Source organism: Alligator mississippiensis, chromosome 12 (assembly GCF_030867095.1).
Source record: "Alligator mississippiensis isolate rAllMis1 chromosome 12, rAllMis1, whole genome shotgun sequence".
NCBI lineage: Eukaryota > Metazoa > Chordata > Crocodylia > Alligatoridae > Alligator > Alligator mississippiensis.
In genome coordinates, this window is record NC_081835.1 from 56929802 (window position 1) to 56946464 (window position 16663).

Here is a 16663-nt window from a genome sequence, read left to right on the forward strand (position 1 = left end):
TTAGAAAGCAAAGTTGATTGTGGCATCAAAGCAACATGAGAAGGTCGTGTCCCAGAGGTGCTGGTCAGGGAACTCCTCACTATAAGAACTGGCAGAAGTTTCCTGAGTAGGACATCCCTTAGCGACTTGCCCAAAGTCCTGTAAAATGTCAGGAGTGGAGCAGAGGAACAAATCCAGGACTCCTGAGTCCCCAGATAGACCCTGATCATCCTCTGTCTGAGACAGTTTGAGAGAATACCCAGGTTACTCTGAGGACCCGTGCTGTGGTGCTTTCCCGGCGATGGGGCAGTGCTATTTAAGTATTATAGGCGATGATAGGGGAGCATGCAGCATAATGTCATTTCTGTGAACATTCATATTTTCCTTGGATAGTCGTCTTGACCATAAACAAAACACTATTCCAAGGCAGCCCTTTTTTGACTGAGCTCTGAGTTTTCCTTATAAATCTCCGTACTACCCTTATTGCTTCAGTATGTCAGAGAGTCTACTTTTTCCTAACTTTTATTTTTTGAAGACAGCCCATTTTTATATCTTTGCCGGCCGATGTCAGAAAGCTGCTTCCAGCAGTTGCTCGCCACAGTGTCTTGGCCTGTGCACAGGTTTGGGAGAGGCTGTGCCCAGTTGGAAAGGTGCACAACTTTCCCATTTGCACTGATGCCCTTAAAAAGTGTGCAACCTGAACCCAACCAAGACAAAGATCAGTTTGCATCCTTTTACTAACGTGGCTCAGCTTGCTATGGGTGATTGATACAGAAGAAGTGAAAGCATGACTCCATTGAAGACAATGGCAAAACTCCCATGGCTTTAAAGAGAGCCAGGATTTCACTGTGGGTGTGAATAACCTTCTAGTCACCTAACTGTACTGGTCTCTGGTTGAAAACCTTTAGAAAAGAACATGAAATCTCAAATAGCACCTCAATTTCAGGGTTTCGCTCACCATTTCTTATTGTTCTGTCCACTGTGAACATCTCACATGTCAGTCTTGCTGATGGCTTTCCAAATGGCATGTTGCTGTTGGCCACTGTGTTTTGCTTTCTCTAGACATGACTTTCCAAAGAAGCCTGTGTCTGTAGCACTGAGAGGAGCCGGTCGGGTGCAGCTACATTGCATGCCAGCAATTAAGCTACCAAAAGCCTGTGGGGTGAGAGAGAGAGAAAACAAAATAGAAGCTGCTTGGAAAGGACTGTTACACCATCACATTCTGGCTCCCAAGTATTGTACATGAGCCTATTTTTTTATTCCTTTTGTAGCTTGTGTCAAATCAAAGCTGACCCAGCATCCTGTGCCTGACTTTCACTTTCTTCAAAGCTCTTCCCTTCCCAATCTGTTTCTCTTTGAGGCATGTATGTGATTCCCCTTCACTCAACCAGAATGGAGTCTCTCTCTCCACCCTCCCCATCCTCAGACGCTCTCCTCTGGCCTGCAGAGCACAATAATATCACCCACTGCACCCTAACTTCAGATCAGGCTTCATCTTTTGGAGCCAGATCGGTGGATTAAGGCAGTTTTGTAGTTACTTACTTGAGTGAGTGAGTGAGTGAGTGAGTGTGTGTGTGTGTGTGTGTGTGTGTGTGGTTCTCATCACTATAGCATTGGCACATGCAACTTTTCTTTAGGAAGAATGGGTGTTACATACAGTCAGCTGGTCAGAGTCTCCAATAGGCTCTTGCCTGAATAGCACAAAGCAGTTGGGCTCTAGCTCTCGTTATCATCCGCAGAGCGCTTGCCTAATAGCACGGCAAGTACCAGGTTCCCTCTACTACTACTTCTGTAAAAAGCATGCCAGAGGGAGGTCTGTGTAATGTCCTTTGGGACTGCTGCACCCCTGGGGTAATTTTAGATAAGTCCACAGACCACTCAAAACTTGAGTCAGCACAGAATCAGTCAGCTGCAACCACCTCTTTGATGCCCGTTATGCATCCCCATGCTGGGTAGAATAAGACTACAGTCACCTTAAACAAAACAGCCTTCTCCTTGAAGATATAGTACAGTAGCAGCTTATATAGTTTTCTGACTGGGGACAGAATAAGAAAGGAGAAGAATAAATGGATTTCATTTCTCTGATGATGGACTCAGGCTTTTCCACCATAAAGTTGACCTTGTATCGAATTCCGCTAGGTTTTATAGAGGCAAAGAGTCAGTCTGGAGGTAAGAGAGGGAAACTGTTCAACTGTCTTGTTCTGGTTCCTGAGCATCTTGTATGAGCCCTTCTTCCATTTAGTGTCTTTCATAAAATGAGGCACAGCTCTGTGCAGTACATGGTTTCACCTGTTAATTGGGACATTTTGTGGCTGTGGCATGTATATGATTTTGCAACTGAGGAGCATTTATTGCTCTTGGAGACTGCGGCTTCATGAATAAATTTTGGAAAACTTCTGTGGCATCTGCAGAATGGGCATCAGCAGACAAAAGAAACTGGGCTAGTCTCAGAAAGAAGTGAACTACTAGGGATGTGTCATCTATTTCAATAGGATCTTCCCTGCTGCAGGAAGGTGAGAATTGCTGTCACATCAAATACACCGTCTGCTCCCCTCAATTTGGATCATTGACTTACCGCTCCCCCCAGCATAGCAGAGCTCAAATTGCTCCTGAGCAGGGAAATTACCATATTGAAACAAATATACTACTAGCTCTCACAGCAAGCGCAGGAAAGAGAATTTAGGCTCTGAACCTGCTGAGTGCTAAGAAACTGAGGGTGCTGAAAGCCAACACAAATGATCTTCTCTGCAATTTATCTTACAGGGAGGGAGCTTAGAAGGTGAAATGCATGACTAGACACTACCAAAATCAGAAATAGGCCTTACTTGGTGTCTAGCCTTTGTGCTGGTCACCATTTCAGATTCCTGCATTTCATCTCTGATTGTAGTTATCTCATGGCCTGCCATTGCTACCTGGCCAAAGGAGAGAAGGAACAGGTGCCCAGACAAGCATGGTTAAAGCAAAGGGATTCTTCCAGGAGCAGGAGAAGCAATTGCAATCTCTCAAATGCAGTCAGCAGGGTACACAATACTGCCTGTCCAGGAGATGAACATGGGCAGCTGGAGGCTAATACCAGCCTATATAGAGCCCTGCTGCCTTGTCTTCTTCATAGCTTGACACTGGGGCTTTGGTAGGCAATGTGTGGGTGTCTCCAGATTTGAACACTAACTGTACAATTGCTGCACATGGCCAGCTTCCGAAGTCGAACGTGCATAAAAGCTAAATTTCCATCTCAAGAAGGACAGTGTCAGGATTTTGCTATGCACTCTGAGCCAAGGCGGGTCAGTCAAGCCCTAATTGGCTGTAATTGGCACTGCCGCAAGCTGTTAAATTCTTTTCCCGCAGTCAAACGTCACTGGGAAAGGTGTAAAATTCTTTCCTGCCTTCTGTAAACAGCCGTGCACGCTTTTTCCAGTCCAACTCTTCCCAGTGAAAGCCCTACAGATCTGCGGGGGCGAGGGGGCACCTACATTAGCCCAAAGAGAAAGTTGACTTTTGGAAGTCGCATCTGCTCTAAGCAACACGCAGTCACAACAATCAGGAAAACCCAGATCCCATTGAATTTAAAGGCAAACAATCCCTCTTTTCTTTTTCTTGTCCAGCTTCCTAAAAATGCATGCATCTGAACAGTACTTCTGACCATGCTGTATACCACTGATATTACCAAGACACGTTTTTGGTTTAACTCTATTCCCGAGCTATCCGTTAATCTAATAGGCAGTGTCTGTTAGTGGCATTGCCAATAAGGGAGCTCCCAACTTCTGTGTGTTATCCTCACTTATCACTTCACATCTGAACTCAATGACATGTTATTTAGGAAAAGGACTGTACATTTCTTCTTTGATATGGCCAACAAGGACTTCAATGGTACTGCAACAGTAACTTGCAGGGACTTCAACAGTATTAACATCATTGGAAGCTTCTAAGTTCTTGGTTTAACATAGAATCATAGAAAATTAGGGCTGGAGGGGCCCTCAAGAGGTCGTCTAATCCAGTTTCTCCACCCGTGGGTCACAACCCAAAAGTGGGTCACAAGAATATATGAAAGGTTCATGAACAAACTTTCAAAATGGATCAACAAACGTTAAAAATGGATTCTCCTTTAAATGAGAAAAAACATGGGAAACTGGGTTTTCCCTTGTGAGCTGGCAGAGTTCAAGCCTGCGGGGGGCTGCTTGGGGCCCCCCCGTGCCTCACCCCCCAACCCATGCACACCCTCCCACCCCACGCACACCACCCCCCTGTCCACACCCTGGGGAGCTGGAGCCTGGGGGTGGGGAGCAGTGGATCGGGAGTGAGGGGCACCAGCAGGGCCAGGGGGCTGTTTTCTACTTAAACTATTTACTGAGTGAGGACTGGCCATCAATGTTTACAAATGGGTCCTGGTACCAAAAAGGTTGAGATCCAGTGATCTAGTTCGACCCCCTGCTCAGAGCAGGACCATCCCCAACCATCTTATCCCAGCCAAGGCTTTGACTACCTGGGTCTTAAAAACCTCTAGGGATGGAGACTCCACAACCTCTGTGAGTAACCTGTTCCAGTGCTTTACTAGCTGCCTAGTAAGAAAGTTTTCCCTAATATCCAACCTAAACTTCCCTTGCTGCAACTTGAGACCGCTGCTCCTTGTTTTATTATGTGCCATCACTGAGAACGGTCCAGCTCCATCCTCTTTGTTACCACCCATCAGGTAGCTGAAGGCTGCTATTAAATGCCCTCTCAGTCTTCTCTTCTCCAGGCTCAGTAAGCCCAGTTCCTTCAGTCTCTCTTCATAAGTCAAGTTCCTCTACCTTCTAACCATTTTTTTTGTCCTCCACTGGACTCTTTCTAATTTGTCCACATCCTTTCTTGACAAACAACTTCTTTTCATTCCCTCTGATTATATTCAGGTAAAGAATTCAACACTGCTTTTCTATGGTGTCACTTCTTCAAAACCTGCCAGCTTATCTACATGATGGCAAAATGTTGGTTTCCTCCCTTTCCAAAGACCTCCACTATCCCAACTGGAGCCTCAAAAGCCATGTCCAGAATATGAAATTATGACCGCTGCTTATAACCAGTGATAGCAAAGGGTGAAGCTAATCATGGCTTGGATATGGCTTTATTTGCAAGAATAGCTGAGGACAAGCCAGGTTCAGACACTGCAAGTTTTGACCACAACTACTCAGTGCTTAGCTAAGTTTGTCCTCAGCTACCACATTGCTGACATCTGTTATCAGCAATTTTTACACGACCTGGATAACACTGAAAACTCCCGTTTTCTACAATGATTTTGTCTTCTTCCAGATCCTATTGGTTAACACCTGGTTCCTGGCCAAAGGGTACAAATGATATTACAAATACATTCTCACTTCAGCACTCGCACTGGCCAGTGCAGTAAGGGACACAACTTCATGATGTCCTGCAGGGCCCTGCAGAGCTTCTTCCTCATGTGTTGCTTTATAGAAATTATTTTAATCATAACTTTCAAGTTCATGTAACCACTGCAATTATTTGTATTCCGTTCTGCTTTGCACCTGCCAGCTTGCAAAATGTTGCACTGAGCAGAATGGATCTAGCTCTAAGATGTCTGTTTTCTTCCCCCAATATGTGGCAATAACCAATGTTTGTGTTTGCCTCCTTCTCTCAGGGTTTTCCTGGTGACTTTGGGGAACGAGGACCTCCGGGCATTGATGGGAATCCAGTAAGTTGCCAAATCTTCATCATTTTTCTCCTCTTTTCCATTTCATTTTACACCATATACTCTGTAATGCTGGTGGACTGAATTGCAAAGGAAGCTATTCACTAATTCTGGATTCCACTTTTCTCTCGGCCCTTTCCTTTTGTTGCACCCCAGCTCTGCTGAATACTTTCTTGGCCTGAGCATGTGACTGAGGAATCCCAAGCATGGACATGGAATGGTTTTGGTCTTTATCTTTCTGTATGCTGGTCATTCAAATATCATCTATACCAATTTGTACACCCTGGGCTCCATCCAAGGCCTGCTAAAAAGTCACCAGGACTTCTTTTTCCTAACGTTGTAAAGTTTGAGTCATGTAGGTGTCACACGGAAACTGGCCCAAAGTGGCAGGTCACCGTCTGGCTTTTACAGCAACCCCTCAGTTCTATCCTTTTCAGACTTTTGAAGACAGTTTTTCTCAGCAATCACTGCTTATGGGAACAGCTGAGGAGTTGTGGAGAGGTATTGGTGGAGATAAAGAGACAACTAGTTAACCACGCTGCTTTAGGGAATGGCCAACGCCTGTCCTTTTCACTACTCCCCTTGGACGAGGAAGAACTGGCTTGGCTGACATTCAGCTCCACTCACTTCTCAGCAAGCAAGGCTAAAACTGAAAGGGGCTGTTCTCTTTGCTGCATCTCATTTTTCAAACCCGGGAATACTCAACTTAGCTTCACAGCCCATCAAGTCATTATAAATTATGCATCCAGAGTACTTTCAGGAAGCTGTAAGATCCTCTCTCATCTAAAGTAAACTTTAATACAAGTGAAGAAGGTGTCAGGATGCCAGCTCTGGAGCCAGAAAGCTCCAGGGAATAGATGCAGCATAGGAAGTGGCTGACCAAGCTTCACACTGCCTTGTAGACGTGCCCCAGCCTTGGTCTCAGATTGAGAGCGAGAGATTTCTGCAGGCCATGCAGGTGTTGGAGTCCTGCAGATTTTCAGATTGCCCTGCCTGACTTTCAAGAAGTGGACATTTCTCATGGGAACAGAAACTCTCCAGCACGTGTTATATTCCAGCTGGATGTTAGTAATATTTAATCTCTATTAGAACCAAACAAAGTAATTCAGACTCAATAATATATTCACGACATTTTTTCTGCTCACAAACTATTTCCTAATGGACTTCAGGAGTTGTGAAATGTATGAATTGTTCAAAATTATTTGTGACTCTTTGTTTATTCCTCCTGATTAGCATATGAACAGTTCCTGGCTGCTTCTTGTAGTTTCTGGTGCCCAGGCTATTTATCAATAATTGCACAGCATTGCTTCTGCGCCTTGTTTGGATGACTTGACTTGCACAAGGCAACTGATTCAGCAACATCTTGAAATTTCTGACCAGCACAAATTAATTTTCCACAAGAAAGTAATCCCTGCTAGTCAAGCTTGGTAGCTCCGACTTTCATGGGAAGTGAACACAAGAACTTCATTGGTTCAGACCTTTAGGTTTTAAAGGGTTATTCTTAAGAGTTTGGGTTGTTGTTTTTTTTCCAGTCATTCTTCTCTCAGCTCTAGACGTGGGTCAGGCTGGAACCAGAGCCTAGAAGCGAAAGGCTTTACAGATCACATTATCAATCCCTTGAGCCACACAGTCCTTTAGGAATTAGGGAGATCATAATGTTCACAGAGATTTTCTGTGCCAAGAATGTGTATTTTTCAATTTCCAAGATGTCTAAAGCCTAATCAGAAGACGTGTCAAATGGCAGACAATTGCCAGTTCCTAGTGCTTGCGAGAGATGCTAAAGGAAGCAAATGTTCCCTCTACTAAATCATCCAGAAGAAGTGCTCTGCTTTCATCTTATCAACAGCTTTTAAATATTAATGTGCTTCGAAGCCTGCAGAATGAAAACAGCCTGTTCAGCTTACTTGAAGGGAGGTTCACAAGGTCACAAGTGGAGTCACAGACATAGAAAAATTCTGCAAGGTCTGTTTGTGGGACACACAGATATGCTAAGTTTGCTAGGTAGAATATGTGGTGAAGATGCAGACAGACAGTCCTGGGACCTGAATTGCCTCGTCCTCTCCCTGAAGTGCATCAGCCTTGATTTTGTTGCGTCCTTTGCCACTGCAGCCAGATTGCCACTAACAACATCCGATCCCCGTTTGACCCGCATGACTAACGCTTCCTCCCCATCCCACACAATGCACTCTCTCCCTTCCCCACCAGAAAAATCTTATGCTACATTTTGACAACCATCAGGTTCGTGCCATCCACTGATGCTGCAGTGCCCCTTCTCCTGAGGCTCTCTCACCACCGCTCACTCTGAAATCCAGCCTGCCACACCAATAACTCAATAGACCAGGAGAAAAAATGTATAACCCAACCCCCTGCCAACAGCAGAGTCCGTAGAACTCATCAGGTATTCAGAGAAACAAGGATATTATCCAGTCCGTCTGCTGGAGAATATCAAACATGTTTTCCCTCCTTGCTGAACCAAGCAGAGAGGGGCCAGAACTGAATGTTTTTAAGGCAGACCTTATTCCAGTCGCTCTTACCATCCTGAATCCCACCTGAGAGAACAACGGCTTGGCAGATGTCCAAAGTATGTAGGAATAGACCTGGCCATAAAAATCAATGATGGGGTCGAGATTGAGGCTATGAAATCGTTTTGTGTGCATGCTTCACTCCACTTCTAAGTCACACCGGGGCCTTCAGAAAAATCACTAATTCACCGAACAGGCTCCCTGTAAGCAGAAAGGCTGTTGGGACTGAGCTGTGCATTAGTACCCAGCCAGTATAGAACAAGGTAAAGTATGTCCAATCCAACTCAGCTTATGTGGAAAGAGCGTGTCATTTGTACTACTTGAGCCTCTAAAGGCTCAAATGCGATGGAACGTTATGCTAGCTCTGTACAGGGGCAACGTAAAGGTGGCGTCACGCATTCAGCTTAACACTAAGTGCAGTTAAAACATGAGCAGGCATGCGTTCAGCAGTTTAGCACATGTTAAGTGCCCTCATGGTGTTGCAAAGTTGTTCCTTTTCAGGCAACGGTTATAAGTAACTTTAAGAGGTCCCAGCAGTCCCAGTGAACCTGTGACATCACCCTTTGAGACAGTCCTTGCCCCAAAGAGCTTACAGCTGGAATAGTCCAGGCAACCAGGAGGCATAGCTATCCTAATTTTCAGATGGAGAACTGGGGCATGGAAGGATATAGGTGACTTATTGTGTTTCACATAGAGTGAAACTGCAAAGGTATTTAGGCACCTGGAGATACAGATGACTTTGTGGGGCTTTAGTCTAGGGCATGTCTGAGCTTACCATTAGGCTCCTGTATGTCTGTAGGTGCCTAAATGTTTTTGAAAATCTGGCCTTGAATGTGTCTTTGGTGGAGCTGGAAACTAAACCCACATGCGCTGAGCTCCGAACCACAATCTCAGGTGGAAGTCTGTCTTCATAAATGGTCAGAGCCAACCTGTTATTGAAAGGCCACAAAGAGGAGCAGGCTCTTTCCAAAACCACCTGCATGAGGGGCATCCATAGTAGTTGCTGAAAAGTAGAGGGCAGAGTAAACATCCCTGTGCACTGGGTACAGTCACACCACGCTGGTTATTGGCAATCAGCTGTAACTTCGATAACAGCAGCACCCCGGGGTGCCTTTGGGGTACACTGGGGATAATAGCATCTCTTTCTTACACTGATGATTTCATCTATATTTATTGCCAGTTATTTGCTCTTTGAGAATTGGATGAATCTGACAGAATTCATTCCTAGCCAGTAATAAGAGCTGTTTTTCACCACATCCGTCCAAATGACTGGGCAGTGACAGCAGGATGCCTGCAGAGAGATTCCTGCTGACATGATCTGGGTGCCTGAGCAGCCTCTCCGTGGAGAAGCCACCAGTGCAGAAATAAGGCCGGTTTTCCATTTGAAAATGAATGGTTTGCAAGATGGTATGGAGTAAATCAGGCCCAGCATGAGGAGGTTGCAGGGTGCAATAAACCACCCTCTTTTTCTGACTGTGTCAAGAGGCCGGGCGCTGGCCCAGCTCTGCCCTCTGCAGCAGCCAGCGGAGTTGACTCCCATGAACAACCAGAAGCATTGCCAGTCCCAGGGCAGCTCGGCAGCTCCCGCCTCTGCATGCAAAGGGACTGCTCTTACCAGTAACCATCTCCTCCAGTCCCAGGGCAGCTCTGCAGCGCTCCCAGAAGTACCGACTACCATCCCCACTCCCCGCCCAAGGCCCCACCACTTCGTGGAAGTCCTGTTCATCTGAGCAGCCTCTTCAATGACAGCTCTCATTGCATGCTTGACAGAGAGGAAATGGAGTTGCAAAGGGATGCGATTCACCCAGGGCAGGCAGCAGTCTGGGAGCAGAGCCGTGGCTGGAACTTGGATTTCCTGGTCTTCAGCGCCATACCGCCTCCCTTTTACCCATTCCCCAGGCATTCACCCTCCTCAGGGTCTGCGCTTTCCCAGGATTAAAGCAGCTATTTTCATTTCCATCCCTACCCAGCCCTGCCCTGCTTCATCCTTTCCTCTCTCTCTCTCTCCACTCCTTCTCCCTCATCCTGTCTTTCTCCTCTTGCTCTCACCTGACACACTCTCCACGTCTTCTCTTTGCTTCCCCCTCCCCCTTCATGAGTGTGCACACGCACACACACACACTCACACACATACACACACACACGCACGCAGTGAAATGCTTCTTTTATCCTGCCTGCTTCTGGGAGGGGAAGTCGGTCTTGCACATAACTGTGGGGACGGCAGCAGAACAACAAGTAACCTTCTGTCTGCAAAGGCTGCCCTCCTTCATTAACATGCTTTCTGAAGATGGAAGCTCTAGATTGCTTAGGCTATTGGAAGGGGGTGGGGTGGGGTGACGGAAGGAGGGGGCTGATCTTTTCCCTTCCCTCAAGTCCTTGAAACACTGAGCCACTTTTCAGCCTCTGTTTGTCTACAAAGAGTCTGTAACCATGTGGGTCTGTCTTTCCTTTTAGGGAGAATTGGGAGCCCCGGGCCCTCCTGGAGTCCTTGGACTCATTGTAAGTATGGAAACAAATGCAACCTTGGCTTCGGCAGGCTTTAACCCTCTCAGGGCACAGCAACCACACACAGATTTGCAGTGGAGTTGGGTTTTTTTCCCCTCCTTCCTCGGGCATTGCAGGGGATACAGCACTGCTGTTTACGCGGGGAGGCAGAACAAAAGTATGACGCCGTTGAGGGAGGGGAAGCGGAGGTGCTGGGGCGAGGGGGAGCAGGGGGAACGTAATGTAATTCCTGAGGTGCACCCTTTTTAGGCAGAAGGGGCGGGTTTGGAAATCAGCCCCGCGTCCCATTTCCAGGTAGCTTGCCCTTTCATTATAACTAGCCCATGTATATTTTAAAGATGGGACAGTGTCTTTATTCCAGGCCAGAATCTGTTTTTATCTTTAAAACAGACCCTTTGACCAGCAAACGAGACGGTTTGATGGAAGGCACACTGTTCTTGAATAGTGACATTGTGCACTAAAGAATATCCTACCATTTTGATAGGTAGGAATTGAACAGCCCCCGCTTCCAAATTGCCACAAATAAGAAAGATACTGAGGATGGTAAAGCATGAGTAAGAATAACGATGATAAACATCCAGTCCAATTCAGCCTTCTGATATATCTTCATCGCCCCAAGGAGTAGTATTTTTCCCGTAAGGAGCTGTACTTTGGGTAAATGAATGCCCTATGAGCTCCCTCTGGTTCTGAGTTAGTACTTCCTCTGTTTTTTAGGGCTCAGTACTTATTTCCAGACTTTGGTTTGGATGGATAAGAAGCATCAGATTTTACTATTATTAAGATGACTTTTGTTCACTATTACCTCCTCATAATGTATAGCAAATGTAAACTTCCATGCCACAGGCAGCTAAGGATTCTCTTTTGTATTGCAGTAGTGCCTGGATACTTCAGCTGAAACTGGGGTCTTGTGGTGCTAGGCAGGAATTGGGGTTCTGTGGTGGTAGAGGTTCCCTGCCCCTAAGAGCCTGCAATTGGACTAGACAAGGCCTAGTGAGAGAGAGAGAGAGATTATTTATGCCCATTTTACAGACAGGAACCAAGGCAACCGGAGAGTGAATGACTAGCCAAAGTCACACAGGGAGCCTAACAGAGCCAGGAACTGAGCCCCTGTCTCCTTTAACATATTTAACCATAAACCAAAAAGTTTTCCTGAAGTTCTCAAACAGATCAAAGGAAAGAGCTTCAGCCATGTTTTAACTGTAAAGCACGTGCCAGGACTGGATATGGCCATGCATCCCCAGGTTTACACTCCGATTCCTCATTCACAGAAGGGCTCAAGCCTAGGATCACATAGATATAAGCTCCAACACACACTTTCCTCTTCAGAAGAGACCTGCAACCTTCTATTTAGTTTCCCTTTATGTTATCACAGATATCATCACTTGGACAGTCAAGTTTTTTTATTTAAAAATGTGATATGACTAAGGTTTCAAAAGGACCCAATTCCTGCTTCCAGAAGTGATAAAAAGGAGCTGAGAATCACCAGAAGGTAGCCTCACCTTGGCAGGTTTGCAGACTATTCCATGTCCAAGACAGCGATGACAGCAAATTCTGTGCTTAGTGTAGTCAAACCTCAATGTTTGACTTAAAGCCCAGTTATGACCTTTGGTGACTCTAAGATCTAACTGCAAGTGACAGAGACTAGATGCTAAATTCACTGCTGTACATCCAGCATCTCTATCTGAGTGAAGAACCTGTTATGATACCTCCATCTTTCTATCCTCAGCAACCTCAGAAATCCCTGAGTTCCAATTGAGTAAGGACCAGATCAGAGGTTCTTTCATTGCTGCTCATGTTGGTCCATCTTCAACTCTAACCCTTCATATTTTTTGGGCAAAGTGTCTGGCCCAGCATCCTTCATCCAGCTGGGAGCCATTGCATTGGCTTTGCTTCCAGAGAAGAAAGGAGCTTCTTTCAAACACTGGCTTTGGGAGATCAGCTGCTAAGTTTGCAGCCTTTCATTTTGCTTTCCTCCTTACTTTCTGATTTTTCTTTTGAGGCTTTTGATTTAGGAAGATGAAAGTGTTAGAACCACTTTCCTCTTCCATACCTCTACCTGCTTCAGTACTAAGGCATCTGTGTGGACTACCCGTCCAATTCTGGAGCAGAGGAGAGTGAATTATTTCTTGGGAGCAATCTACTTCAAGACCAACACCTTGATGAATGGCATCTCTTCTTCCCACAGACCCATTTTTATGCTTATATTTTTAAAGTTTGCTATTTTTTCCACATGAAATTTCCCTTCCCATGACAGGTTCTGCAGTGCTGGTAAAGCAAAAAATACTTTTTTCTCTAATTTCTGTGTCTGTACCTTTCTGTATCTTTGAGCATCTTTAGGAAATGCTATCAGTTGCTGGACTCCAGCTACATGATCTTTGGCCACCTAGCAATCACAACCAGGATCTCCACTGAAAGATACACCAAGAAATCTCTCCAAATTGCATTAACCTCCAAATGAAAAGGAAGAAGGATCTAGTCCACAGCATACAGACTGAATCAGTGAGCCCAGAGCACTATATGATGTATTCATCCACCTGGAAGCTGTATGAAGAAGGGCCCAGCCTGGTAATGAAGCCACATGCAGAATTATTTGAATTCACAGCAATGTGGCCACGAGGCACAGCTCAAAAATTAGATCCACCAAAATCCACCAAGGAGACTTTATTTCCAACCTGAAATTCATTCATGGCTGGTTGCTAGTGGTCACCATTCATCCCTTGTGTCTACAATATAGCCCCACTGGCAATAGCATTATGGCCCAAAAAACACAGTGAACTTTTACAGAAGAGTGACCTGGCAGGGGGTAGGACAACACAGCAGTTCTTCGTCACTGAGGGGCTTCACAATTCACTTCTTCCTTGCAATTTGTGCGCCATTCCTTCTTCAGGTTCCAGAGCCCCAGTAAGAGTGAGTCACGCGAGGGCAGATCTGGTTCATTTCCATTAGACACGTCGATGTATTTGCGCTAGCAGTGTGAGTTAGTGGCTCTTCTACCAGCCATGAAGATGACTTCCATTCAGTAACCTAAGGAGGCTCTGGGAAATGGGGTCTCTAGGAGCTGTGTTTATCCAAGAAAGATGTGCCTTCTCTCATGCATCTTGCTATAGGCAGAGGCTGCTCCCTTGGTCTCACATAGCTTGCCCAGGAAGAAGCAAAGTCTTTCCCTGCCTAGCTTGTGTAAGGGACCCTGAGCTGGTTTTGGTGTATAATACCTTCCAGCATTAAGTCATCTTGGTTTTGGAAAAGTACTGGATTCTGAGAAACCCCAAGTGAGCCTGATATAGGAGAGACCATCTGCTTTCCTCTCTCTTTAATATATGCCTACACTTAACCGTCCTTCTTGTAAAACAGGTACAAGGGGAAGATGGCAGACCTCCTTTTTCCTCCCACCAGGTGGAAAGAGGCCTTTTTTTCTAGAGCGGGTTGCCTAGGCACAGAGAGCACAGCAGATCCCGCAAACTGATTGGATGACAGTGCATGATCAAGTGTTGTGTTTGGTGTTTGGGATCCCACATGCTCCTTGCCGAACCCCATTGGATGGCTTCCTTCCCTCCCAGCTATAAATGCCCTGGTTTGCAAACAGCTTCCGAGCTCATTGCAAGTGTTTAACTTAGTGTCAGAGGGTGAAAGAACAGAATTAGATGTAACTGGAGCCTCTTGCTCTCATAATTAACTGTGCGGGCAAGCTTTAAGTAAACGCTTTCCTACAAGAAGTCTTTATGCTGGATGGGATGAAAAGGGGATCTGTTTTAATACAGCCACAGCTCAGCACTCATGGTGCGTCTGCAGCCACATTAGCTCCTGTTATAGAAATATTCCTTCAGCAAAGGCTTCCCTGTTTATTTACACATTACAGGAGAGCTCAGTACACTGTATCACTGGCTCCCTTCATGGGGGCAAAGCCATCAGAAGCCTATTTCAATACAGTTCTGTGAAGGGTTTCTTTTTAATATGTATATGGCTTGTACACACCATGAACTCTAGTGTCCTTCCTAGCTACAGTTTTTATTCACAGACCTGACACATTCATGCTTTGTGGGAAAAAGTCCTCACTGCAGCAGAATTTCCAAGCTGTCTTTGGCTACTTATACCCATAGTTTCATCCTCTCCCCATCTCCTCGCCCTCCTCCTGTCCACAGATGTTAGAAATATGAACCAGATAGTGCTCCAGGTCTTGGAGTGTTGCTTTCTAGGTTGGATCCCTCCTTGTTTCACTCTTCTTTTAAACAGACCCTTAAAGGTGCCTTTGAAGAAGAAAAATAAGTTCTTGAAGACTAAAATATTGTGTTAAGTCTCTTTGTGGAAAGGAGCAGCTTCTGTAAAAACAAATCAGCTCGGACAAGTGCTGAAAAAGTTGCCATCAACACCTTCTGAGGAAGCAGCGAAGTTCTGCTCCTTCTTCATGCCAGTGGAGACACCGTGGGATAAAAGAGCTGTGCATCTGAGGGATCTTTTAGCTCACCTTCTGAATTTGCAAAATACTTTTATTTAACCGGAGATGAAAGATAGCTTTGTGGGGTATTGGCATTGATATAGCTCACAAGTCAGTCCTCTGTAGAGGACATATAAAATTCGGCAAACAGCCTGGAGCTGGTACGTTCAGTAGGTGACAGGGCAAGACTGTGAATAAATGTGCATTATAGAGCTCTTATTTCAGGTGGCTCTTATAATAGTTTAGTTTTATAAACAATAGAAGAGGAAATTCCATCAGTGTTCAAAAGTTAAGGAGAATGAATGGGAGAACGTATCAAATGCAACTTCAAATCCAGACCTGCAGGATCATTTCTAGCTGAACACGAACATAACTCATTTAAAAGAGCCATTGAACTGTACCTCTGTGCCCAGACCTTCCCAAGTAATTAAATCTTGGTTTCCTAAATGGCTTATAAAAGGCACCTCACAATGTTCGGTATCTCATATTGAGATCTTTAAGCCCAAACATAGCACTCATAAGTGCCAAATAAATCTTGAAATAATACAGTAGAAAACCGTCTCCCCAAGCTCTGCCTTTCTACTAGCACTAGAAGTGCCAGTTCAATAGAAAAGAGGAGGAAATTGAAGTTCAGAGCTAACCCACCCATTTCTCTATTTCAGTCTAAGTCGTTCATGAAATGCTGAAAGCTCCTTATTAAAATAATGCCATAGTCAAACTTATAAATAAGCCTCAATCAGAGACTCACAGGAATAAATTTAGTTAAAAGAACTGATTGTTTCCACACCTGTGGGACCATTAGAGATTCAGATACAGTGGTGTCCTGAAATTAGGGCTCAGGCATAAAATATTGAGAACTGGATGCTGTTTTTGGCAGGAACTGGGGGATCACTTCCAAACTCAGAAGGAGCCATCCATTGTTTCCCTTTACCCCTGAGCAGCATCTTTCATTGAAAGTACCTTCCCGTACACTGCATATTGGAATACGCTGTTCCATGCGTGGGAAGAGATGGTCCTGCGTGTGGAAATCCTGTGGGGTGAATTGCAGCATTCACTCTCCTGCTAGCTTGGAGGATGTGCCAGAGCTGGAGCTCAGTTAAAACACCCAGAATTTCAGTAGCAAAGGTTTTTCTCTGCAGAAGAGGATACATCTGTGACTGCCCTGGAAGTACTTTTTAATATTAAAACAAGTGTAACTTACACCGTCTCTACAGGAGATTGTATAGAGGGGAATCGAGTCAAACTGGCATTGCACCCTACTTACACCAGGTCTACATTTGATCCTTAGACCTGAATGTGGATTTATTAATTAATAGAATTTTATCTCTAGCTTTAACTTCACATAATTAGTTTCATATCTAGTCCACCCCTCCACCCACCCACCAGTCTCTGCAAGCTGTATTTTAGGCCTTCTGCGGGCAGAACTTTTTCACTGTGGGTTACTCTGGTCTTAATCCTATATTCAGTTTGGAAAGCTGGGCTTTGTTTCCCTGCGTAAGCTTCAAGTGAATGCAGGTGCCTTCACTTCTTATACTAGCACCTGGCCTC

General features: G+C 45.2%; 1 protein-coding gene across 3 annotated transcripts in view; it reads left to right on the plus strand.

Annotated features, from left to right (window-relative positions):
* Positions 1 to 16663, plus strand: part of LOC102575623 (collagen alpha-1(XXVII) chain B) — a 226635-nt gene that overhangs the window by 86678 nt on the left and 123294 nt on the right. For all 3 annotated transcript variants that reach the window (XM_019475657.2, XM_019475658.2, XM_014608190.3), the window contains 2 exons: positions 5606 to 5659; positions 10633 to 10677. In XM_019475657.2, the coding sequence (XP_019331202.1) occupies positions 5606 to 5659; positions 10633 to 10677 (99 nt within the window). The remainder of the gene's footprint in view (positions 1 to 5605; positions 5660 to 10632; positions 10678 to 16663) is intronic.